The sequence below is a fragment of the Pezoporus flaviventris genome, unplaced genomic scaffold (genome assembly GCF_033815535.1).
Source record: "Pezoporus flaviventris isolate CSIRO_AGI_PZ_B2104156 unplaced genomic scaffold, CSIRO_AGI_Pfla_v1 ptg000030l, whole genome shotgun sequence".
NCBI classification, from domain to species: Eukaryota; Metazoa; Chordata; class Aves; order Psittaciformes; family Psittacidae; genus Pezoporus; species Pezoporus flaviventris.
In genome coordinates this window covers 6,068,435-6,092,753 of record NW_026892578.1, presented here as the reverse complement: position 1 = coordinate 6,092,753, position 24,319 = coordinate 6,068,435, and the positions used below count along the sequence as shown (strand labels likewise).

General features: G+C 39.4%; 2 protein-coding genes across 2 annotated transcripts; both read right to left on the bottom strand.

Moving 5' to 3' along the window:
• Positions 1–790: 790 nt before the first annotated feature.
• LOC133272559 (granulocyte-macrophage colony-stimulating factor receptor subunit alpha-like) lies at positions 791–12,733 on the bottom strand. The gene is made up of 10 exons (XM_061459801.1): positions 12,564–12,733; positions 11,724–11,817; positions 8,951–9,080; positions 8,690–8,865; positions 7,726–7,865; positions 4,566–4,604; positions 3,443–3,572; positions 2,876–2,972; positions 2,053–2,131; positions 791–1,221 (listed from the first exon to the last, which is right to left on the bottom strand). Exons 2-10 carry the CDS (start codon positions 11,806–11,808, stop codon positions 1,147–1,149), a joined length of 951 nt encoding a protein of 316 aa, XP_061315785.1. The 5' UTR covers positions 11,809–11,817; positions 12,564–12,733; the 3' UTR covers positions 791–1,146.
• Positions 12,734–17,115: 4,382 nt separating this feature from the next.
• LOC133272562 (granulocyte-macrophage colony-stimulating factor receptor subunit alpha-like) lies at positions 17,116–24,206 on the bottom strand. The gene is made up of 9 exons (XM_061459808.1): positions 24,010–24,206; positions 23,117–23,246; positions 22,850–23,025; positions 21,966–22,105; positions 21,684–21,722; positions 20,611–20,749; positions 19,971–20,058; positions 19,367–19,448; positions 17,116–18,412 (listed from the first exon to the last, which is right to left on the bottom strand). The coding sequence occupies exons 2-9, from the start codon at positions 23,242–23,244 to the stop codon at positions 18,341–18,343; spliced, it is 864 nt and encodes a 287-aa protein (XP_061315792.1). The 5' UTR covers positions 23,245–23,246; positions 24,010–24,206; the 3' UTR covers positions 17,116–18,340.
• Positions 24,207–24,319: the final 113 nt, after the last annotated feature.

Sequence of the window (24,319 nt, the reverse complement as noted above, 5' to 3'; positions counted from 1 at the left end):
TTTGTGTTCAGTTGATTGCCTACCAAAGCCTCAGAGCCTTTTCCCCAGACCTGTCACTCAGCCATTCTCTAGGATACATGCAGCTGTTTTTTTCCCAGCTATTTGGCTTTGCATTTGCTTAAGAGGTTCCTATCAACCCATTTCTTCAGCCTGTCAAGAACCCTTTGAATGGCAGGCCTGCCCTCCACTATATCAGGAGGTGCTCTCAGTTTGCTGTCACCCAGTCTTGCCAAAGCTGCATTTCTTCCCATTGTCCAAATAGCTGTTAGTACTAACAGCTGTGAGTCTCAGCACTGATCCTTGAGGAGAATTGCTCATGACCAGTCAGTGCATTCAACAACAGCCTGGGCTGTTTTTTCAATACCTTGTCCTAACTCTATGGCTCTGAAAACTTACTGTTCAGCTCAATAGTAAACCCCTCTATTTGAACAAAAGAACATAGATTAACTGAGTCATGCACTCAATATTTTACAATACTAAATTAAAGTAGTAAAAAAGCAAGTGAGCAGTAAGAACATAACGAGCTGGATACCTGTAGAAGTAAATTCTGAGCTGATGTCAAGTAAATGGTGGATGATCTCTGCAACACATGTAAGCTCTAGCATCAGTTAGGGTTTTAGACTATTCCTGTCCTTTGAGATTCCTGTTGATTAGAGGCCACCACTTTCTGGCAGCTTGTTTTCAATCCCATTCTCAATTTTCTAGTAGCTTTAATAAGAGATACAAGAAAACTTCAAATATGAATAGGCCCATTCTTGACAGTAGAACAGTGGCATTCAGGCACCAGAAATTTTATAAAAAAAATTTATTTATCTCAATAAATTCATTCTTAATCTTTTTAATATAAAACAAACTCATTATTTTTCTTTAAACAAAATAAAATGTAACTAAAATTTCTTGACTGAAATATTTCAGTCATATTCACAAAAATGACAAGTCACCCAAACAGTCAAACTTAGCTAAAAGTAAATACAACAGCATTTAAAAAAATTACATGTGAGGTATCATTCTCTTTTGGCTTCACTACTGGTTTTGACAAGAAAAGGAAGAAACTGAAGAAAACCTGGACATTATTCCAGACTTTCCACAGGAATATACACTTGCCTGAGCTAAGAAATACATTTTCAAATTCCTCAGGGATTTTTGTTATTTCAATATGTCAACAACTAATGTTATCTCTTCCTTATCAGATGTTATTGCCTGAATTTTGCTCTCCATCAGCTGAAAGAAAAATAAGAACTTCCATTAGTTTTATATATAAGGTGTCGTGTTTTCAGCTGGGATAGAGCTGCTTGTCATCATGCTGGTCAAATGCCACGTGTGACCACTGCAGTCTGTCCAGTTACCTTACAAAATCCTATTTTAAACTGTTTTCTGTGTCACCTTGCTTTCTATCTTGTGTGTGTAACTTCAAACAACAAAACTCATTGAAGCTGGGACTAGTGGGTGGGTAGGAGAGAGCTGCAGGGACCAAAGGTGAGATGTGGTGACCTGATGGGGCGACCCAGGATCCAGACACAGAGATCACATGTGAGGAGCTTGCAAATTTATGGTTGTTGTACCTGAAGAAAGTGAGGGTTTATGCACTTCTCACTGGCAAACTTCAGCCCTCCTCAGCTGGCGAGGAACAGGAGGACTGGGATGTCTGTGACCCTGTTTATGTGACTGCTGGTGGTCTTGACACGCTGCTGGTAAAGGCCCCTGTGCTGGTCTTTGTGGCTGCCTGCATTAGTGTCCTCTATGTGTGTGTCATTGTACATATGTGTGCCTCATGTTGGTAAAACACAGCCCTTGCTGCTGCCTGGACCTACCAGTGGGAGCATCAGCCCCAGCACATATGGGACTAGAACAGGAGAAAATTTCTGGTTCTGTAAGAGCATTGTATTTGACTTCTCTTAACAAATTTGCCTGCTGATTTCCTCTTGTAATTCCTCAAAATATGGCAAAGGAAGAGTCATTCTCTGAGTTAAGTTCCTTCTAATTTTAAAAATACCTGCAGTAGAGTCTTGTACATACTTAACACATTTAATATTAAATAGAAAGAGAACATACCTCTGTATTATCAGGCAGTCCACAAAATGCATTTTTTGGCTCTGGGACTTGTGGAAATGCTGCTTTCCAGGAGCCGGTCCTGAATATCAAAAGGGATGGAATAGAAAGTTAAAAATAAGTAACAGTTGTGCCAAAAGCATTGTACCCTTGAACCAGCTCTTATTTTTCTCTTACAGCACAGAAGAGAAATAAAAACCCTCACATTATCTCAGCACAGAATGAACACATATCAGGAAAATACTAATAATTTGAGTAGTAATAGTTTCATTTTTGGTTAAAGATTCACTACAGTTATTTTCTTTGAAAGGAAAATGAATTTGTCCTGCTCTTTAAGTCACTACAACCAGCAAAAGTGGCTGCTAAAGTTTTCACAAGTTGGAAGAACAGTATCTTCTCTGAATTATTGTGTATTTCTATACAAAGTGTTTGAGGCAGAAAAACATCCTTTTTCTTTCTGTTCTGCTTGGTCTATTTTAAGAAGCAAGCTGTTTAGCTTGTGTGCTTTCAGATACATTCAGTTTACTAGGACAATGCTAGTGAATGTTTCAAAATCTTTACTGGTAACCAAACATATAATTGCATATAATTGGTCTCCTTGCCATGTTGATACAAGAGGTCGAGGAAAAACTTGTATGGATCAGACAGGGAGGGACTTTGGGCATCACCGTTATCATACTTTTCTCAGAATCACTCATTTGATTGATTTCTAGTACAGTGTGAGTGAAAAAGTTGTATCTATAGTACCGAGACACCTCTACCTCATTTGTTTAAGAACTGCAGATGTTTCATGCACCTACACAAAATATATGCATAAATTGTTTACCTTTTGCAGAATAAAATTGTGACAATTGCCACTAAAATTGTCCCAACTGCTACCACAAGTAAGATCCATACTGAAGAAGAAATAATTTCTTCATTTCCTGAAAGGCAAATAGTCATAAAGTATTATCATTGATAAAGAGGAGTAGATGCACAGCTGTGTCAAACATCTACTCTGGTGACTGATGGGTAAATGTTGATATAAAGATCAAGTCTTTAATTTAGCACCTTTGCAGTAATGTCTGCTGGGAAGGATTAACACTGAGCCTGTTTGTCCATCCCATGCAGTAAGCAGGACTGGGCAGCAGCAAGCAGCTGCATGGTACTTGGTAGTGGTACTTAAACCATGACAGCACTTCAGCTGCAGATGTGTAACTTTCTATATTTATTTCCAGTGTTAGAGTGCTAAGAGATTTATTAAGTCGATTCCTCCTTTTCTCTGCAGTGTGGAGTGAAGCAAAATGTTTGCCAAGCCTTTATAGATCTGTGTGTCTGTAGATGCGCATCAGTGTGTGAGGTAGACAAGACATCACTGAGGGATGAGTAGCCCAAGGCATGGATTTGGTCTTACCAAACTCTACAGGTGCACTCCACTCCCCCCAGGCTGGGCTCACAAAGCAGACACTGCCAGCTGCCCTCATTTGCAAGAGACACTTCTTTCTTGTGTTGTATCTTTGAAACGTGTGATTATTTCCCCCTTCCTAAAAACAAAGCAAAGCTGTGTTTTATTTTGTTGCATGTCTAGGTGTTGATAATATGCAAGTGCCATTTACCCATGAAACTTCCATGAAGCTGTGGGAACATTGCTTTATAAAGTAGACTGCTGCTCCTGAGCAAAAAATTACACATGTTAATATTTGTTATATACATAATATGTACACATCTGTGTATCCTAAAAATAACCAGTCACTCAGAAAAAAATTTAAGTTTAGAAGCTTTTCGTATTTTATACTGCGTCTTGTAATTTCTAATGGTATATATGATGTACTGGTAATTTTCCTCAGCACATTGACAGAGGCAGAAAAATATCTTGAGCTATCTCATTTCAACATTGGTAGAACTGAGGAGACAGAATTGATGAATAAACTGTCTGTGTGCACCTCACCTTCCTCAGTCTGTGCACTATGACTTTTCAGGAAAAGCGTAACTTTCCAGCCAAACCTGTAAAATAAATACAAGACTGCAATAGTTGGTGTTACTAGAATTTACTGAAACACGCCCACTATTGAAGACTTTCAAGATAGAGGTGGGATGTGCAAGTTGCACTGATTGGACAGAGGTGCAGAATACCTGGAAGGCAGCCTCCATCCCAAAGGGCTTTTGTGGTCTTTGTTTTTTTTATAAACAAAATTAAATGCCTAGGAGGTGTTTTCACTGTGTGTCTTTTCTCTGCTGTCACTGATGTGTAACTTCAAATTCTGTTCCAAATATTTGAGGGGGAGAGTGGCCAATGTAATGTGAAATGGAAAGTTTTTCAAATTACTTGAAGAATAGTAATAAAGTTCTGCCCTTGAGTGTATAATAACTGACATATATCATGATGATTTAAAGTTTGACACATTCATAAAATCTATAAAGATCCCATAAAGCACAGGACATCGGACACATGATGATTTAAAGGCATTTGAGTGCCATTTATTTTTCACACTATGAAATTAACCCATATTGCTGATTAATAGAACAAGCAAACCTACTTGTATAGAAGTATAGATGGTTTTTCCCTCAGGATTATCCTGTAAGTTGAGAAAAAAGATTAGTTTTGTGTTTAGATAATAAGTCATTTTTATCTACAGTCCCCTTTTTCTGCATTACTCTTTCATATCTAATTGACAGGTTGTTAGTAAGAACTAGTAATTTATCTAACATTTATTATCTAATTTATAATTTGCCTACAAATCCAAGTTTATATTATAACTAATTCTTCTGTGAGAAAGTATTACTATTTGTTTTCTTGACCACCAGAGGTGAGAAATAAATTTTATTTCAGATTGATGAGTAAACTGAAACACCAAGCAAACCAGACCTGAATAAAACTGCAACTTTATTCTTGAAAAGAAAAAGGTAGAAATCTGTAAATAAACTTTTTAGTTTATATCTAATGCTTATATTTTAAAACAAATGTCACTATACTTAGTTACAAATGCTATATAAAATTACTTTCCCTCAGATGAAAATACTCAGGACTGACATGGATTCAGGGATATTTTAGGCTGCCCTCCAATTACATTTTTTATAGAATAAAAATTCACTCATCCCTTCCGAATACCCATAATGACTACTACGAAATGTGGTGATTACACAGAACTAATAGCTGTAGACTATACCATCACATTAGTCTGCTAGAGCTACATATTTTATTTAATATTTTACATTTTGTATTACTCCATTTTAAACCAAAATAAAATTAACCTAAACTCTTTTATCAAATAATTTCATGCATGCTCATGTGGCACCTGAACAGTTTTTTGCAAGGCATGCTGATGCACAGGACAGCTTCTAGAATCTGTAAAAACCCCTAACTTAAGCACAGGGATCAGTCTAGGGGAAAGTGCAACACTACGGTCTCCCTTTTCTTGTGTTTATAGTAAAATAATCTATGAGAAATGAAAACAGTGAGGTCATGGAAGGCTTCAGAAGTGCAGCTCCAGAAGGACAGCTGTTTCTTTGAGAATTTTGGAAGAAAAGATGTATTAAAGGGTACTGCATTTTAGAAAATGAAGGAGAAAATATGTATGATAGATGAAAGAGACTCCTTCCTGCAGGGGGTGATGGCACCAACTTCCTGACCTGATGAAGGCCTGTTGTTTGTTGGGTGCCAGGATCCAGGATGATGCAGAAGGACTTCCAGACTTGTCTGGCAATTAAACTATTACCCCTTCCTGCTTTTCTGTGTGGGCATCAGAGATGTGGCCGGGGTAACCACTGGAGGGACAATGAAGGGCAGGAAGCCCAGATGGTATCTCCTCAGTACCTCCCATGAGAGGAAAAGGCTTGAGTAGAATTGCAATCATCCAACAGGTCAACACCTGAGTGCCTGGTGTCACAGGCAGGGCTTTGGCTTCTGCGACCTTGGGACCCTTTTTGAGAAACGGGGGCTGCTCAGCATATATGTGATGCATCCTACCAAGTGGGTTGTGAGTGTCCTTGCAAACAGCCTTGCTAACCTGGTTCTTGTGCTTCATATAAAGGAGTTCCTTTACTATGCAGGGTTCTGTCTTGAGACAAATGGTGAACCAGGAAGACAGCTTATGACCAGGTGTCAAAGGGCAGACAAGAACAGGTGCACTGTTTGTTCCAGATCTCCCAATCAAGAAAAAGAACAGATGAGACCGTCTTCAGGCAGCCTGGGAAAGCCTCCTAGCCACAGGCTTTTCCTGTAATCAAGGGAAACTGCCCTGGCCTCGAGTGCAAAGTTACTGGTTGATCTACAAGGACAGCCTCCCCAGAGCACAAAAGGAATCCATTCCAGAATGCAGAAAACAGAGCAAGAGTGCCAGGTGAGCATGGCAGGGCATGACGCTTGGGTTTGAGCTCAGAGACAGAAAGGAAGTATGCGGAAGGTAGAAGAAAGGATTTGGGAGGAACACAAAGACATCATCTGCACATGCAGGAATGGAATTGGGTAAGCCAAATCTCAGCTGGAGTTGAGACTAGTGAGGGAAGTGAACATGAGAAAAGTTTTTATGAGTGCAGTGGAAGCGTAAGGGAGGTTAAGGGGAATACAGCCCACTGAGTTGGGGAAACCTAGTGACAAGGGAGGTGGAGAAGACTGAGGTGTTTGATACCTTTTTAGTTCCATTTTCACTGGAAAGGTTAGCCTTCAGGTTTCCCAGATATCCTGATCTATAAAGCCTTAACTTAAAACATGGCTGAAGAAGAAACCGAGAGTCTCAGCAAATTCAGTTTATCAGCGTCACACATGTAAAATGTGATTGAATTTCTGTTATTCATGGTGTTATGTATATTGCTATGAAATAGGAAGCCCGATCCACACTAAATTCCCAATAGCAGAAATCTAGGGAATGCCTTCACCCAGCCACTAAGCGGCCAAACCTGGTTACAGTACAGGCAGGTTTTCCCTTGTAGTCACCGTCTGCCACCCTGTGGTCATTTGCCGCAATTCTGCCACAGTTTAGGTTCACTCCTTTTGCCGCCTAACACGGCAATCTCACTCCTTCCCTATCTCTGTGAAAAGACTTGGAAAGCCAACGTCTGAAATTGACTTTCAGTAGCTTAAATCACTCCCTCAGTAACCTATGTTTATTCGCACCACCTTTCTGCTTTCTCTCACATTTATTTTCCTTTTAATTAACATTATACAGCTTCAACTTTTGGACCAATGGGTGTGTTGCTTACATATGATATCTGGATAAGCTATTTACATTTCATATATAGAAAAGATTCATTCACCTCCATCAAATTTTACTTGTTAAGTGGATGCACATTCCTCTATTCAGTAATTTCATCCCAGCTCTACCTTTTCACAGAGATAGTCACCACTAAAAGGCCTCCAGGACACTACGACAGGTCTTGGTGAAATAAATGCATTTTCTGAGTTTTGAAAGAGCCAAAGTCATGGTATGTTCAAATCTTGATTAACCATGCTTCTGTTCTTAGTTCCACGCAGTCACAGCCATCTAGTGTATCTCCAGCAACATCTCACTCAGGGGAGCAAGGATACAAAACTGGGGTGCTATAGCATAAAAAGGTGCCTGAAAGGTACAACCTCAAAGGAATATGGTGTTACATATCAGGAAGGCTACACTGCGCAAGAGAGACTGATTTTCTTTTCACCTATGTGCATTGGTAAATGTATGGATTAATGTTAAATGTAGGTGAAGAAATTTCTCTTACCTTATACTTTATGTCAATTTCATATTTAAAACACTTGTCTTTGTTAGAATGACTTATTTGGGGTCGTTGCCATTGAATAATGCAATTGTTTTTAATTTCAGCACAGTTGACAGTGATATTTGCTGGAGGCATGAGCTTTTCTGAAATGATATAACCAGGAATTCAAATAATTAAAATAACTTGTTCTCTTTTTGCTTTGATAAAAGAGAGTGCAATTGCAAGTAACACCTATGTTAAGATATCGATTTGTATCCATTTTTTTTTTAGGAAATCTCTTAGAAATAACTGAAAGACCATAGATCTTCAAATCCTGTCCTCAGAATCAGTAGAAATGGGGACTAAGCCAGGGAATATGACTCAGGAGCTTACAAATCATAGCTCAATTCTTCTCCTTACAGAATGTAGCCTTGTTTGCCCATTTTTTTGAGAAAATTCCAAAACCAGTGGGACTTTGCTGGAAAAGATTTGCCACAGTAAAAATAATTACACAGGACGCTTACAAGTAGAGCACCACGTGAAAGAGCATATGAAAATCTAGGATATTTTGTATGTATATTAATTTCTTTAACCAGGGGTATAGTGGTGGTGTGTGCCATCCCAGCTGGCAATGAGAAACCGAAATCACTGTTCAGATAAACTTCTCTTGACCAGTCTGTTCTGTTGGAAGGTTTTTGGCCACCATTGAAAGTACAGCAGGGGAAGTACAATCTCTTAAGTCCTGTGGACCTTGCTAAAACTAAAACCAATAAGCAATAGCTAAAGAATCTGAGGCAGGCTGCAGCAGTAGAGCTTTCTTGCTTATTTTCCTCATCGTTCTGTTGCCTGGGGAATATTTTTTTCTTGAAGAGGCCACAATTTCTCTCAGCTCTAGGTGAGACAGGGTACCTGGTTCTTTCTCAGGGAAAAATGCGCTACCACCCTCATGCACTAATGAAAATAAAGCATAAATAAACTATTTACTTACCTATTTTATACAGTTGAATGTACTCATCATAGAACTGGATCAGGGAGTCTTTGCTAGAGCCGTTCACCAGGAAGTAAGCTTTTTCAGTCTCTATCCTCACATTTTGGAATCTACATCCTGTATTTCTGCCATTTTCATCCTTAATGTAAAGCTCACATTCCATCGCATCATCATATCTATATACAGCAAGGTATTTTAGATAAACATGGGCAAAATTGAATGAGAATTTGGACTTCCCTAGGCTCAAGCAGACCTACTTACCTGGAGTTCTGCCAGTAGAGAAAATACTGGGTATCTCCTGGAGCATCCTTGCCTGCCTGCCAAGTGCAGCTCATGAGGGAAATGTTATAAATCACACAGGAGAAGTTTTCAATGGCTGATCCATTCATGCCTGCAGAAACAGGAATATCCATGATGAGTAAAAATCATGTGACTGCTCCATGCTGGAGGATCTTGGCACACCTGCAGCTCCAGCTAGTTTCTGATTGGGTCAGGAATGACTTGCTTCATTTTAAGGGAGTGACATAGAAGGTATTTACACTAACAGATTCAGTAAAGAATTTGTCATGGATAAAGTCTCCAAGGATATGAATATAGTTGCATCTGATAAAATAAACCTCAGGGAAGCTGACAGTACCACAGGCTGACACCTAAAGTGGCTACCCCTGTGCTTTGAATTGTTCCTATTCAAAAGGAGACACTGGTGCCGCAATGCCACAAAGTGAATAATTAGTCTTTCATCCTTCAGAACCCTGCCACAGCATTTCTAGTTTTTCTTCAGCACGCTGTCAAATGAGTGAAGAGCATGAGGAGCTTTCCTATGGACTCCAGAGAAGGAGAGAAACCCAAGGACAGAGCTGTGGAGTTTTTCAAGACTCAAGGTAGGTGTAGATGCAAACTTGTGAGGTGTTTGTGCTCTGCAGCAATACCTTCCTCCACCTGGGATGAACATGAGGAATCTTCTCCTGGTCACAAACAATTTACTCCTTTCCCCACCCCCAAGAAAACCCAATAGGGAGACTAAACATACCTTTTAAAAGGAAGGACGATTTATCTATCCTTTTAGAAGGCATCAGCCAACAATTTGAGCTTGATGAGATAGGAAGTAGTGCCATTTTGTATATGCAACTCCATGTTGCTTGAATGAGCAGATATTGTACCTCATTCTCTTTACAGTCTCATATATGTTACCCCTCTCATACAAAGAGGAGTAAACTTTCTCAGACCTTTCATTATTGTGAATAGGACACTGCAAACTGTTGGGCACTACACCATGACAAAATTCAAGATGTGACAGATTTCTCTGTGAAGAATTTCAAAGCTACAGGCACTAACCTGTTTCACTTGGATTTTTAGTAACATTTTGAAGACATTAAATGCAGTCAATAAAATATTAGCACAAAGAATTAAAAGAGAATTGGCAATTGAAAAGATGGCAACAGAGGACTGCAAAACTGTTGAGCTACTTGTAGGAATCTTTTTTTTTTTTCAGAGAAACATTGTCATGTTGCTTGTCACAGTAGTGTAGTGTAAATCACCCCTTTTGTATTCATGTAAAATAGACTGTCAAAACCAATATCTTCCTTTTATAGTTCCTGTTCCTGAAACAATTTTGGAGATTATCTACCCAATCAGATTTACAGTATTTGCCAAATGGATGGAGACAGCTTTGAGCTGCAGAGGAAGGAAATTTAGCTAAAGCCAGAGTAACACATGTACAGGGAAAATTATAATCCTAAGAGGAAAAATTCATGACTTGCTTTGAAGTATCTGCACACCTTGTAGAGGATGGTGAATTTGCCTAACAAACACAGTAGCTGCAAAACAGGAATTGCTTGGTTTGCTGTCTTCTCTGCATAAGCACTGAAAACAGACTAAATCAGAATCAGAAGCTGCCTTTTCATAAAGTCATGGCACTTTTCAAGTAAGCCATGGATCCGAGTTCTAGATCTCCTGTCTGCTACTGAAAGTTTGGATCTGAATTTAAACTGAATTTGGCAAGGAATGTAAAAATTAATAATAAAGGATTCTTCAGGTATGTTGGTCAAAGAGGAAAGATTAAAGAAAGTGTTCTGCCCCTGGTAAATAAGACAGGAGAACTAGTGAAAACTTACATGGAGAAGGCTGAGGAACTCAACAAATTTGTGACTCGTTCTCTGGAAATCACTTTTCCCACACATCTCAAGTACCTGAACATTACTCAAGGCAGGGACTGGGGAAATGAAGTTTCTTCCCTCATAAAAGAGGATCAGGTTTAAAGCCACCTGAAGGATCTGAGTATACATAAATCCCTGGGACCCAATGAACATGCATCTTAGGGCCCCAAGGAATTGGCTAATGTTGCCAATCATATTGGTGGTTGTTGCCAATCACCATATTTTATGATGGTGTTGCTCCATCATAGAATCATAGAATAGTTACGGTTGGAAAGGACCTTAAGATCACCTAGTTCCAACACCCCTGCCATGGGCAGGAACACCACACACTAAAGCATGTCACCCAAGACTCTCTCCCACCTTTAAAAATTCATGGCAGTCAGGCAATATATTGGTGACCAGATAAAAGAGAATACTGCACCCATTTCAAGGGGTCATAAAGAGGAACATGGGAGCTACTAACCAGCACGTCTCACCTCCATGCTTGGTAAAGTCATGCAACAGATCCTCCTAGAAGTTATGTTGGATCATATAGAAGATGGAGGTGATTAGAGATAATCAGCATGGTGTCACCATTATAGTCTTGGTAATATCTCCTGCAGTCACTGAACATTGGTCCTCAGTAAAATTCATGCTTCTTATCCAACTCAGTTCCATTTTTCACTGATTCAGCATCAAATTTATAATAGGTGAGTCTGGCATCTCTGCTGCAAGTATCACATAGTAGGACCAGTAAGGTGCAGATTCCCAGATTTTTGGGTGTAGAGGTTATTACTCATGACATATAAGGCAGAAGGCAATTTAAGCACAGCTACTCATAATAAGAAGCACATTACACTCCCCTTCAGCGGACTGCTCCATGAAAGTGTTCTACTCACAGTCTGTGCAGTGCCAGCCAACACACAACTGAGTGATCAGCAACATCCACTGAGTCATGAAGATGAGTGCAAGAGGAGCAACCATATCTTCCTCCTTGGAGACAGAAAACAGTGAAACGTGATGAAGGTGAAAGATGTGGATGTGAACCACTCTTTCCTAAATTTATGTAGTCTGACCTGCTCATATGCCTGCTTCTACACTGTCTGACCATCTCTGAGTTCTGGTGGGAGGAAAAATTCAACAGACTTCTCAAACAGTCAGAGAAATGTTCAAATAAACAGCAACAAAGTTAAAGAAGTTGTACTTTTCTGTAACAAAACATTTTGTTTTGATGATTTACAAAGCTGCTGATCTGGGGACCACTGCATAAATGTTACATACCTACATTTGGTGACTGCTCTCTTAAGGTCTAATTTATCTATCTGCCATATAGAAAAGTTAGGATGAATAGACATCAAGCAGATGGGTAAACAGCTGCAAACAGAAAATACCAAAATGGATCACAGCGATATCAATCAGCTCAAGTTACCCAACAGTGAGTATGCTAAGTTTGATGAAAGTTCCTGTACTTTCAAGGATATTTTTGCATATATACATTAAAGTGGATCTAGCATTGATATCTAGTTCCTACAATTCAGTATCAATCACAGTAATTAAATGAAAAGTGTGGCTAGGACATTTCTTAGCAGACAGTACTTTATTTGCAAAAAAACCTTCATTCAACTTAGCTCCATGTATTCCTCTGACAAAGGGACATCACCCCTCCAGCACCGGACTTCTTAGAGTCTCATTGAATACCTCAGCAAACAAAATAGATGGAAAGATGAAGATAGACCTACCTTCTATTTCAAAGCATCTTTATCTTGTTTATCTTTGTATCATACTCTTCCAGATCAGAGAAGATAAAAAGACTGGTATTTTAAATGATTGCATGGCTATAAATAGGGCTGTTTCCCTTACTGCTTGCGTTTTGGGGAACTGTCGTACTGTCGGAAGTGTTGCAAGATATGACATTCATCACTTCCCTCCTGATTCTTACCAAATTCCTGTAATTGCACAACTCATGATTTCATATAATGTGAACAAGCGATTAGCTGGTTAAATCTTCCTTTCTGTTGTACAGAACCACTTTGTTCTTAGGAATCCAATGAGTACAAAGAAACCTTTTCTTTTGCAGGTATTTCTCTCTAGCTGTAAATAATACTGAGTAGTACAAAGCATCTCTCAGTACAAACCATCTCTGGGGCCTGGGAGCAGTGGGGGCTCCCCATGGTGGGTGAGAGCTGGTAGCCAGGGTCTGTCCCATCTCCCCAGCCAGCATCAGGGCAGCTGGGAGCACTGGGAAATGTCACAGAGAATCAAATGGGGTTCTGGAAAACAAAGGAAACAGAGTTTAAGTCGTCTTCTCTCCTTTCATCACCCTGGGTCTCCGTTCTCCAATAGGTCAGTTCCCAGAGTGATAAGCAGTCTCCCACCTATTCCATCCATGACACATCCAAACAAGGAGCTCTGCTCACTTACACTGCAGGAGCAGAGAGGGGAGGGAGTTGCAGTGAGCCATGCAGACACAGACATTGTGCTGGGAAGAAGAAAGGCTAGGAACAATCACACTGAAGTTGTATTTACTGATCCTGCACCACTTTAGGAATGGTTTTAAGGGTAGGTGTTTCTGAGAGAGCTGTAACTCTACACTCCTATGGAGATTTCTTGGCAGAAGCAGTTGGGCCACAGTTGGCTGATGACTGTAGCTGGATTGCTTGGCAGTGTCTGTATCTTGGACACCCTTTCATCACACCATTTAGCACTGATGCTGTGGGACGTTTCCTGCCCTGGGCAACAGTATGTTTCTTCTGTGCCTAAGTCTGGTCCTGGGAAGTGCTATGAACTTCCAGTATATGAGTCTTTTGAATTATGCGTCTTGCAATGGGTGGACAGGGACAAGCACATCTGTCCAGTGCTGGGTTCTCTTTCTCCAGCTGATACCTCAACTGTGTGGCTTCTTGTGCACCCAAGGCAAAGCCCCATGTTCCCACTCTGAAGATCTTCTGAGCCTGTAGAGCAGGCAGCAGAAGAGCATCTCTCAATCTGGTGCTCTCACAGGTTATGTACCTTAGTAACACAATAAGGAAGTCTGGGTTTTGTGGTTTTAGGGTTTGGGTACTTTTTGTTTTTAAACTGAAATATATTGCAACAGAACAATCCAAACAGCCCACAAAGACAGTGGTGTTACCACACAGACGTGGGAACTGTCCTACACAGGGGATTTCTTTGCTGAGGCTTTCAAAAAATAGAAACAAATAAAAAAAAATAAATTCTGAAGCAAAGCTGGTGCTATTAATGGTGCTACCAAAGTCTGTTACCATCCTTTCCCATTGAGTGTTATATTGGGTCTTTGCCCTCAGATAGGAAAAGGATACCTTAATCGCATTCCTACTCCCAGGAGGTGATTGGTGTCAGCCAAATGGCTTCACTAAGGGCAAATCATGACTGACAAATTTGCTGGCTTTCTATAACAGGGTTACAGCACTGGTAGACAAGGGAAGAGCAATTGACATCATCTACCTGGAGTCGTGAAAGGCATTTAACACTGTCCCACATGGCATCCGTGCTTCTATACTGGAAAGACAATGGACCACTTGGTAGATAAGGAATTAGCTGGATGTTCCCACTCAAAGTGTTGTGGTCAGCTGCTGGAGCACCTCTTCTGTGAAGACAAGCTGAGAGAGTTGGTCTTGTTCAGCCTTCAGAAGTTTCAGGGGAGACCTTATAAAAGTCTTCGAATACTTAAAGGAGGCTTACAAGAAATCTGGATAGAGACTTTTTACAAGAGCACGTAGTGACAGGGCAAGGGGGAATGGCTTTAAACTGAGAGAAGGGAGATTTAGATTTGATATTAGGAAGAAATTTTTTAGTGTGAGGGTGGTGAGGCACTGGCACAGGTTGCTCAGAGGAGTTGTGGCCACCCCATCCCTGGCAGTGCTCAAGGCCAGGTTGGATGGGGCTTTGGGCAACCCGGTCTAGTGGAAGGTGTCCTTGCCTATGACATGGGGCTGGAACTAGATGATCTTTAAGGTTTCTTCAAACCCAAACCATTCTATGATTCTATGACCATTTTCTCATACAAGTATTGTTCAGGAGACAAGTGTTCTGGAGACAATTTTCTCATAAATCTATTTGTTGCCTTCAAATTATGTTGCTACATCCTTCAGCACAACATGCTCTAAATGTTGCTCACAGCCATTTACAAAACCAAAAATTTCCTCCTACTTTTCATCACTTCATATCTGTGGTAGATGAAAAAATAGCTTAAAATGTGATTGCTGACAGGTATCAGATAATTGAAAGAATGTAAACCCCATGGGTTGAGATAAGACCAATTTAATAACTAAAGTACAATATATTACTACTACTACTATTACTAATAATAAGAATGTTAAGGGAAATAACAAGAGGAGAGTATATAAAACTAAGAGAGGAAAGGAAAAAAAAACCAATGAACACAAGTGATGCACAATACAATTGCTCATCACCTGCCAATCAATAGCCAGACTAACAGTGATCTGCCCTTCTGGGTGACTACCCCCAGTTTATATACTGGGCATGATGTGCTGTGGTATGGAATATCCCTTTGGCTAGTTTGGGTCAAGTGTCTTGTCTCTGCTCCATCCTGGCTTCTTGAGCCCCTCCTTTTTGACAGAGCATGAGAGACTGAAAAGTCCTTGATCAGGGTAAGCATTACTTAGCAACAACTAAAACATCAGTGCATTATCATCATTGTTCTCAGACTAAAGCCAAAACACAGCACTGCACCAGCTACTAGGGAGAAAATTGACTCTATACTAACGAAACCTGGACAGCATCCATACCTTATTCCATATCATTCACATCATGACAGGTATGACACTTCCCACCATCACTTTTCCTGTCTTTTGATAGATATAAATATATATACACACAGATATCATTTCCCTAGTCTACGGACCATCTCTACAAATGTTTGCTGAGTTCATTCAGACCATGACTTGGGGCTCCATCTGTTGTAACAGTCTCTCTGGACAGACAAGATGAATGATGTGTGGTGTTGGGTTGTTTCATGCTGAAGCTCACTCCCATTCCATTACAGCTGCCCTTCCCCAGTTTTGTCAAAGTTCATTCTTTGTTAATGTGGTGATCAAAAGGGTGTCAGGTTCAGATTCGCAAATCTGGAACGATGGAGATGGGTGCCACGAGGTGCTCAGCACAGTGATGGGTGTATAGCGGCCATGGAAGTGATAATATCAAATGTTATACGTCATCATACAGTTCAATTGGCTGGCCATTTTCACCCAGAATCAAATCTCCTTGAGATACAAACTGGACTTCCCACATCCTCCCTCCAGGTGTATCCAGGTCCCTGAGCAAAAGCAATCCTATGAGTGATTTTGTCTTTGCTGAAGAAGAAATCGCACAGAGTGTTTTCCACAGCAAATTCTTTATGTGCACCACAGGAACTTTATCTCTCTCTACAGTATGTAAAAGTTGTGACTGTGGTGGGCCAGCCCTGTTGGCAGATCCTCTGGTGGTGTTGACCAACCAAGTGGCCTTTGGTAAGTGTGTATCCCAATGTTTGAAAGTTCCCCCACCCATTGCTCTCAGTGTAGTTTTTAACAGCCCATTGTACCGTTCGATTTTCCCAGAGGCTGGTGCATGGTAGGGGATGTGATATACCCACTCAATGCCATGCTCTTTGGCCCAAATATCTATAAGGTTATTCCGGAAATGAGTCCCATTGTCTGACTCAATTCTCTCTGGGGTGCCGTGTCGCCACAAAATCTGTTTCTCAAGGCCCAGGATAGTGTTCCGGGTAGTGGCATGGGGCACAGCGTATGTTTCCAGCCACCCGGTGGTTGCTTCCACCATGGTAAGCACATGGCACTTGCCTTGGTGGGTTGATGGGAGTGTGATATAATCAATCTGCCAGGCCTCCCCCTATTTGTACTTCAGCCATCGTCCTCCATACCAAAGAGGCTTTAACCGCTTGGCTTGTTTAATTGCAGCACATGTTTCACACTCATGAATAACCTGGGCAATAGTGTCCATTGTTAAGTCCACCCCTCGATCACGGGCCCATCTATATGTTGCATCTCTGCTCTGTTGGCCTGAAGTGTCATGGGCCTATCAGGCTAAAAATAATTCACCTTTATGTTGCCAATCTAAGTTCATCTAAGCCACTTCAATCTTAGCCGCTTGATCCACCTGTTGGTTGTTCTGGTGTTCCTCAGTGGCCCAACTCTTGGGTACACGAGCATCTATGTGGTGTTTCAGTGGTATCCAAAGGATATTAAAAAGCTTTAAAATTTTCAAATGCCTGGTGGCAAAGGGGAAGATATGGGAGGAGGTCTCCTCCACAGGTTGGCCCTCCAAGGAGAAAAGGCAAAAGGTATAATTATTAATAGTTTCAATTAGATGGCTCCAAAAATATAGAGGTGATGGCAATGCTTAATACACATACCAGATCGGTTTCACAACCAGCAATTCTATCGTATCACAAGCCATTACTATAAAGCACACCAAAGTGAGAGCCTTAGTCCAGGTCCCATGGATGATAAATATCACTGGAGGGAAAGCATACTGAAAGTAAGGTATTAGATAATGCAAATCTGAGACCAAGCTTGACCAGTTCTGAGAGCAAATAAAAGATCTGTTTTTATCTCAACTGTTCCAGCCCCATGTTGGGCGCCAAAAAATGCTATCATGGTTTAAACCCAGTGAGTAACTAAATATTACACAGCTGCTCACTCACCCCCCCACTTTTCCCTCTCTAAAGGAGAATTGAAGTAATGTAAACCCCATGGGTTGAGATAAGAACAGTTTAATCACCAAAGTACAATGTACTACTACTAATAGTGATAATAATGATAAGGGAAATAACGAGGGGAGAGAATATAAAACTAAAAGGGGAAAGGAAAAAAGCCCAATAAACAGAAGTGACGCACAATACAATTGCTCACCAGTGGCTGACCAATACCCAGCCCAACCCGAGCAGCTATCTGGGCCTTCTGGGTGGCTCCCCCCAGTTTATATAATGGGCATGATGTGCTGTGGTATGGAATACCCCTTTGGCTAGTTTGGATCAGGTGTCCTGTTTCTGCTTCCTCCTGGCTTCCCTTGCCCCTTCCCACTGGCGAGCATGAGAGATTGAAAAGTCCTTGATCAGGGTAAGTGCTAATGATCAACAACCAAAACATCAGTGTGTTATCAGCATTGTTGTCAGACTAAAGCCAAACCACAACACTTCACCAGCTACTAGGGAGAAAATTAACTCTACCCCATCAGAAACATGGACAGAAGAAAAAACCAAAAATAGTCCAAACAACCAAAATTATTAATGGAAAATACAGTCAAATAGAGAGAGGCTTTTAAAGATAAGTTCTTGGGGAATTACATCTACAAGAAACGTCATTCTCTCTGTTTGCAAGAGGGAAAAAATATGAGAAACCTATAAATTGCTGCTGTCCTTGTTGAAGCTGGGGTAGATAGAGTTAATGTACTTCAAGTAGCTGGTTCAGTGCTGTGTTTTATCAAAAAGGTATACATGTTTGAAAGAATTCAGGTTGCTTCTTTCTCTTGCATGCCTTTATGTCACTTCTTCAATAATTACTATTGTTTCTTCAGTTTCATGCATTATTGACTGATTCTTATATTCTGTCTATTAAAAGAAGAAGAAAAAATTTTGTTAGTGTTTCATGCACAAGATTAGCCATGAGATTACAATTTCTAAGTTTCCTGTCATTCAGGGATTTGTAATTTGTTAAATAGAAGCTACAATGGGACTCCATCAATGGGAGGAAGTAGACATGTCTAGGTCTTCCTTCCAAGATGAGCTCCCTAGAGTGGAACAAAAGACTTTTCAAGTCAAAAGCCAGAAAACTCATATTTTGCAACATAGAAATGTTAACATGATGAAGGAACAGAAAATAAAAAGTTGCATACAGGCCCACCAGTGATCCAGTGTCCTTGCAGATACATTCTTGCTTCCAGACCTGGCTGTAGCCAACTAAAAGACTGCATATTGCAAATTGGATGAAACTGCAGCATGCTCTCTAGATGGGCAGTTCCATATCTGGATGGGTAGCTCTTGCTATGCCTGTCAGTTGCTGCTGCTTACAAGTCTCTCCATCTCTGCATAAACTAGAACCTCTCAGCTCTCTGTTATACTTTATTGCTTACCATACCCTAAGAACCTTTCCTCTTTCAGCATCGTTGCCAAATACCAACATGGATGTCAATATCTACTACGGCACAACTCTTTTTGTCCAGCAGGAGATTTCTTTGTCCCTTTTCTCCTCACAGCTGGCCAACAGTCTGTATTATTAATGTGTTGAGAAGTTTATGCTCAGCACTATTCTAGTGATAGCATGTGGCTTATAGGGAGAACAGGGTGAAAATGTAATTTCTCCAATGCTTCAGGCAGATGAATGACCACAGTTTCAGAATGGAAAAGGGAGAATAGAAGAATATTGACCTTCTCTTTCAATGTCTCAAGAACAAAAAAAAAATTATCCTTACTTCTGTGCACCTTCCTGGCACTTAGGTCATACCTTTGAGACTACGGTGGATCCTTAATTACAACAAATTTCAGTCAAATGGAAAGAAGACATACCTTGAAATCTATTGGGCAGAGCTCATAGAATGGGTCTCTTGGCCGTGGTATTATAGCAGATGCTTTTTTCAAATAAGATCTTCTACAGTGACAAAAAAGGGTTGGTGCAGAAAAAATGTTAGTGTAACCATATAATAGTGTTCCTGAGGTATTATTTTACTCCTCAAGGACAAAAGTAGTGAAAAAGTAACTACAAAATTACATAGGCTGAACACAATGGTGTCATTTCATTGTTCAGAATTTGAATTATAATAATTTATTTTATTACTTACTAGAGAATGATTGGAAATTGCTTTTTTAAGTATCTGAATATGAAATATCCTCAAAGCAAAAAACATTACAGGGTCTAATGGCAGGAAAGCAGCAATGATATAAGGCCTTGTCCCAGTATCAGAAAGTTTTGTGTTATACAGATCAAGTGGGTAAGAAGGTTAGGAACCAGAAATACAGAACCAATTTGAGGGTCAAGATTCCTGCTATAGTTCTGTGTTGATTTTCCCCCTCCCTCCTCTCATTTAGAAAGAGGCCATAAATTTTTTTTTGGGGGGAAAGTGGTGTTATTTCAGCTACAGAATAAAATCTTTGGACAAGGAATAAAGCTTACACTGAGCAGAGAAAAAGTACAAGGCCTACTGGCAGCACTGATATCAGAGATAACATATATGATGAAGCAGATGTAAGTTGGCTTGTTCCTGAAAGACAAGAAGTCATCAAAGTGTTCATTAGTATCACAGAAGAGGAATGATTTCACATCTATGTGCAATCTGCTTTGCGTTATAGCATCAAGCATCAGGATGAAGTCACTTATTTAGCTTAGCACCTCCTTGCCCCATAACATGTGAAAGAATGGGGCTGAGAGTATGTGGTCTGTGGCGATTTGAGATGTTACTAAGCATTTTGTGAGGAACTGAGGCCTACAGAGTCCTTCAAAATCCAGGATGGCAGAGCATTAACGGGGAAAACAGAAGTTTATAAAGCCAGAGGTATAAATGGTAGAAAGAAAAAAGCTGACAACAGATCTCAAAGAGTTTTGCTTCAATCACTATCTCCTTGCAAGAAGCACCCACTGTCACACCGGAATGCTTGGAGAACTCATTCATACTGAGATAGGCAAATTCTTTTTATTGTAGTATATTAAAGTGCAAATATCAATGTGTTTTCATCTCTAAGTATGAAGTAATAAATGAGGCAGACAAATAATAACTGAGGGAAAACTAAGGCAGGGTAGTGATTTTTATTCTTACCAAACTCTACAGGTGTACTCCACTCTCCCCAGCTGGTGCTCACTAAACAACCATTGTCAGTTGCTCTGATTTTGACACTGTACCTTTTTCTTGTGCTGAAGCTCCCAAATATGTAGGAGTTTCCTGTGATGCTGCTTTCCTAAATGCAAAACAACTAGACTGAGAACTTTTTATTAACTAGATGTACAGATGTTAAGAATATGTCAGGTTCATTCAATGATGCAAAAAATTACAAAGGAAAATTTTGCGTGTATTCCTGTGGGCAGATTAGAGTGAAATAACAAAACCCAAACACTTAGTAAATTAGCTTGTTTCATCCTAATTCCTTTTGTTTGAACATTTTGTTGGTGGTGATATGAAGATGAAATATGAAGTATGCTTCTCTGACTCCTTAGTCTTCGATAAACAAAAGGGATTTGGGGAAAAAAAAAACAAAACAATAGTTTGTTTTTAGTCTGTAATGGGCTTATTTTACTATAAGGTAGCTCTTTAAAGGTCTGGCATTCCCTTACTGTGGATGTTTTCAAAACTGAGATAGAGTTTGATGGCCAGATTATACAAAAGTGAAAATCGCTACATATGTTGAAATCCTTCTCAGAAGAATATTGAGCCTTCTTGAAACCTTGGTTATATATTTTTTGTCTTTTTTCTTTACACTGGCTTAATCTTTCAGGGGGTATTTTCTTGCCTCCTCCATCTCAACCCCTTCCAGACATTATTAATAAAGAACAAAGTTCTCCACATTTTTTGTGTCTTGAGTGTAATGTGGAATTACGGATCATATTTCTGCATATATATAATTGAGTAGGAATTACAAAAGATTGTAAAATGGAAGGTTTTGTGACTTGCATAGAAGTATCATGAAGTTACACATATGCAGGTGTTTTTTGTACTATGCTTTAGAAAAAAAACATTTTAAAACTTTGAATTTAGGAAACTTGTCAAAAACCAGCATACAGAGTACACTGAAACTGGCAGTGAGAAACCAAAACAATTTGGTTGGAGGATGCTCTGATAGAGATAAAATTTCAACCCAGCATAAACAATAGATTTATACCGTAATAAAGACTTACTGTTCTAGATGTGTTTCTGATGTTTTTCTCAGGATCAGCCTAGAAACAAGAGAAAAATGTATTTATTTTTGACCAGCTGTACAGTGGATTGGAAGTATTCCCTTAATTTGCTGCTGCTGTCTGTGAGGGGCAGCAGTCCTCAGCTCGTGTGCAAGAGGGACACTACACATCAAAAAGGAGAGATTAGTCAAATAGGGAAAAAGAACTGGGTATTGGTTGTGTGGTGGTATGTGTGGAAATAAAAGCATACAAAATACTATTAAGAATCATTATTATTCTTACCTTACTTTCTATGACAATTTCATATTTGAAACAATCACGTCTTTTCACATGACTTGTGCGAGGTGGTTGCCACTGAATTTCACAACCATGAGAAGCTTCTGTACAGTTCACAGTGACATTTGATGGAGGGGTGAGTTTTTCTACAATAATAGAATCAGAAATACTAATGATTAATAATCACTTTCTTCACTCTGCCTTTTAAAAATATAGGTAGATGTTCAAGCAACTGGATTAAAAATTTTTAATGCAGCTTTACCAGAGTTTTTATATTCACCCCATATTCTGAAACAGAACTTTCTGATTTAACACTCTAGATGAGGAACCCCGAGTATCAGCAACAACAGTATATAAAATTAAAAAATACAAGCAATTGCTTAGATTTTACTGAATTCAACATATAATCTGTGCAGGGTTTTTTATAGACTGTGTTCATATTAAGCGGAGGGTTTTTTTTTAATTTTTTTCGTATTAGCAAAATTCTTCCATTTAAAAAATGAAAGTTTTTGCTCACAATATTAAGGTAATTGATTCTTTTATATTTTGTGGATGAACAGAACTATGAGATCTAGGTAGTCCCACTCAACCATCCTTAGCTAGTTATTCTGCAACATGACACCTTTCTGTCAGAGAATAAATATTTGACTGAAATGTTCACAGTTCCCAGACTTATGATTTCAGATTGTCTCTGCATTCATTTATTTTTGTTCATTCTTACACTTTTGACTTTTCAGCTATCGAGGCTGGAGAAAAGAAAAAAAATCCCTAACCCATGTTCTGAAAAGCAGTATTTAAAAAATGTATTTTTTTTTTTTCCCCCAGGGATTAATTCTTCATTCCCTTAGCATAAAATTAGAAATAAAATAATGAAAATAAAAAGTCCTTACCAATTTTGTACAGGAAAATCACCTTCTTATATGACTGAATGTTTTGTGCATTTCTAGAACCGTTTACCAGGAAATAAGCTGCCTTATTTTCTATTGTCACGTTTTGGAATCTACATCCTGTGTGCCTTCCATAATTATCTTTGATGTAATTCTGGCATTCTGTGAAGTCTTCTTTCCTTTACATGACATATTGCATTAGTTAAATATTGACAATGTCACTTGTCAGAGAGAAACCAAAATTCCCTAGATTCAAGCAGACCGACTTACCTTGAGGTTTTCCAGTGCAGAAAATATTGGGTATCTCCTGAAACATTCCTGCCCACATGCCAAGTGCAATTCATGAAGGAAACATTAAAAATGACACAGACAAAATTTTCAATTGCTGTCCCATTCATGCCTGTGAACAATCAGAATATCCCATGTTCACTCTGCAGAAAGACTGTATAAATGCACAAATCATGCAGATATCTGCAAACTCATTTAGTAGTTTTTTAGCTACCTGATTAGTAAACCCAACTGCATATTGTCTGGGTCTTGCAGTTACCTGCTTACTGTGATTTTATTTGTGTTGAACCATGAGGATTATCTGCCATTGTTAGAGATGCTGAAGACGTAACTACGATTTAATCAACTCTAATCAAGTCAGGCACCATGACGCAGTGAAAGCTAATAACAAAGACAGTCACTATTGTATCCTTTGTTTATCTAAGGTCTTTCAAGGAGACACTGACGTTTTTCTCTTTCTAGTTTATACTTGAGGACTAGCTAAATTGTTCTCATGGCTTCTTGCTTAACCACTCCTCTTTTAATAACTCCGTATTTGTCACTTTATCATTATTTACTTAAAAAAGAGGTAAGGCCATACTCTCATGATCCTTTTCTGTAAGTAGTGATGCAAACAGTTTAGTTTCTCTGTAGTGTACTCTTCCTCCTGAACTGTCTCTTATGTTGTTTGACAATGATAATAAAATACATAGTGCAAGCATTTCAGTATCCTCACAAGCATCAAATAATTCCTGTGCAGATTATTGATCAAAATCTTAAGAAAACTTAAAGTATTTCTGTGTGAAGTTGTTTTCCTTCTGCACTGTGGTTTTTAAACTCTCTATGAAAATTAGCTTCTGCTAGACGCTGTGCAAAAGCACAGGCCACTCAGTTACCTCTTAGAGAATTCTGAATCCTGACGCATGTCCACAGGAGACTGTCATGTTAGGAGTTTGGAAATAGCAATGAGGTCGAAATCCTGTTGTAGTGCTTATTCTCATCCAGGTTGATTAGAGAGCTCATTAGGTGAGAATAAAAACTGTCCACTAACCTGCTGATTATAAGTAACATACAACCATGTAGCTTACCATGTCTCAGTACTGCTATGATTTTTATAATCAATGAAAAGGAAGGTATGTAATTGAAAAAATCCCAAAACCTTGCACTTTGTTTTAAAATTGTAATAAGAGAAAGGACACTGACACA

Bases quoted from the DNA above. Each gene is read 5' to 3' on its own strand.
- LOC133272559 (XM_061459801.1), bottom strand. From the start codon at position 11,808: ATGGTTGCTCCTCTTGCACTCATCTTCATGACTCAGTGGATGTTGCTG. The intron at 8,866-8,950 runs GTAAGTAGGTCT...TGCTGTATATAG, and splicing joins CTCTACTGGCAGAACTCCAG to ATATGATGATGCGATGGAAT. The intron at 7,866-8,689 runs GTAAGTAAATAG...ATATCATTTCAG, and splicing joins CATTCAACTGTATAAAATAG to AAAAGCTCATGCCTCCAGCA.
- LOC133272562 (XM_061459808.1), bottom strand. From the start codon at position 23,244: ATGAATGGGACAGCAATTGAAAATTTTGTCTGTGTCATTTTTAATGTT. The intron at 22,106-22,849 runs GTAAGGACTTTT...CTATTATTGTAG, and splicing joins GATTTTCCTGTACAAAATTG to AAAAACTCACCCCTCCATCA. The intron at 19,449-19,970 runs GTAAGCTTTATT...TTGTCACTGTAG, and splicing joins GTACTTTTTCTCTGCTCAGT to AAGATCTTATTTGAAAAAAG.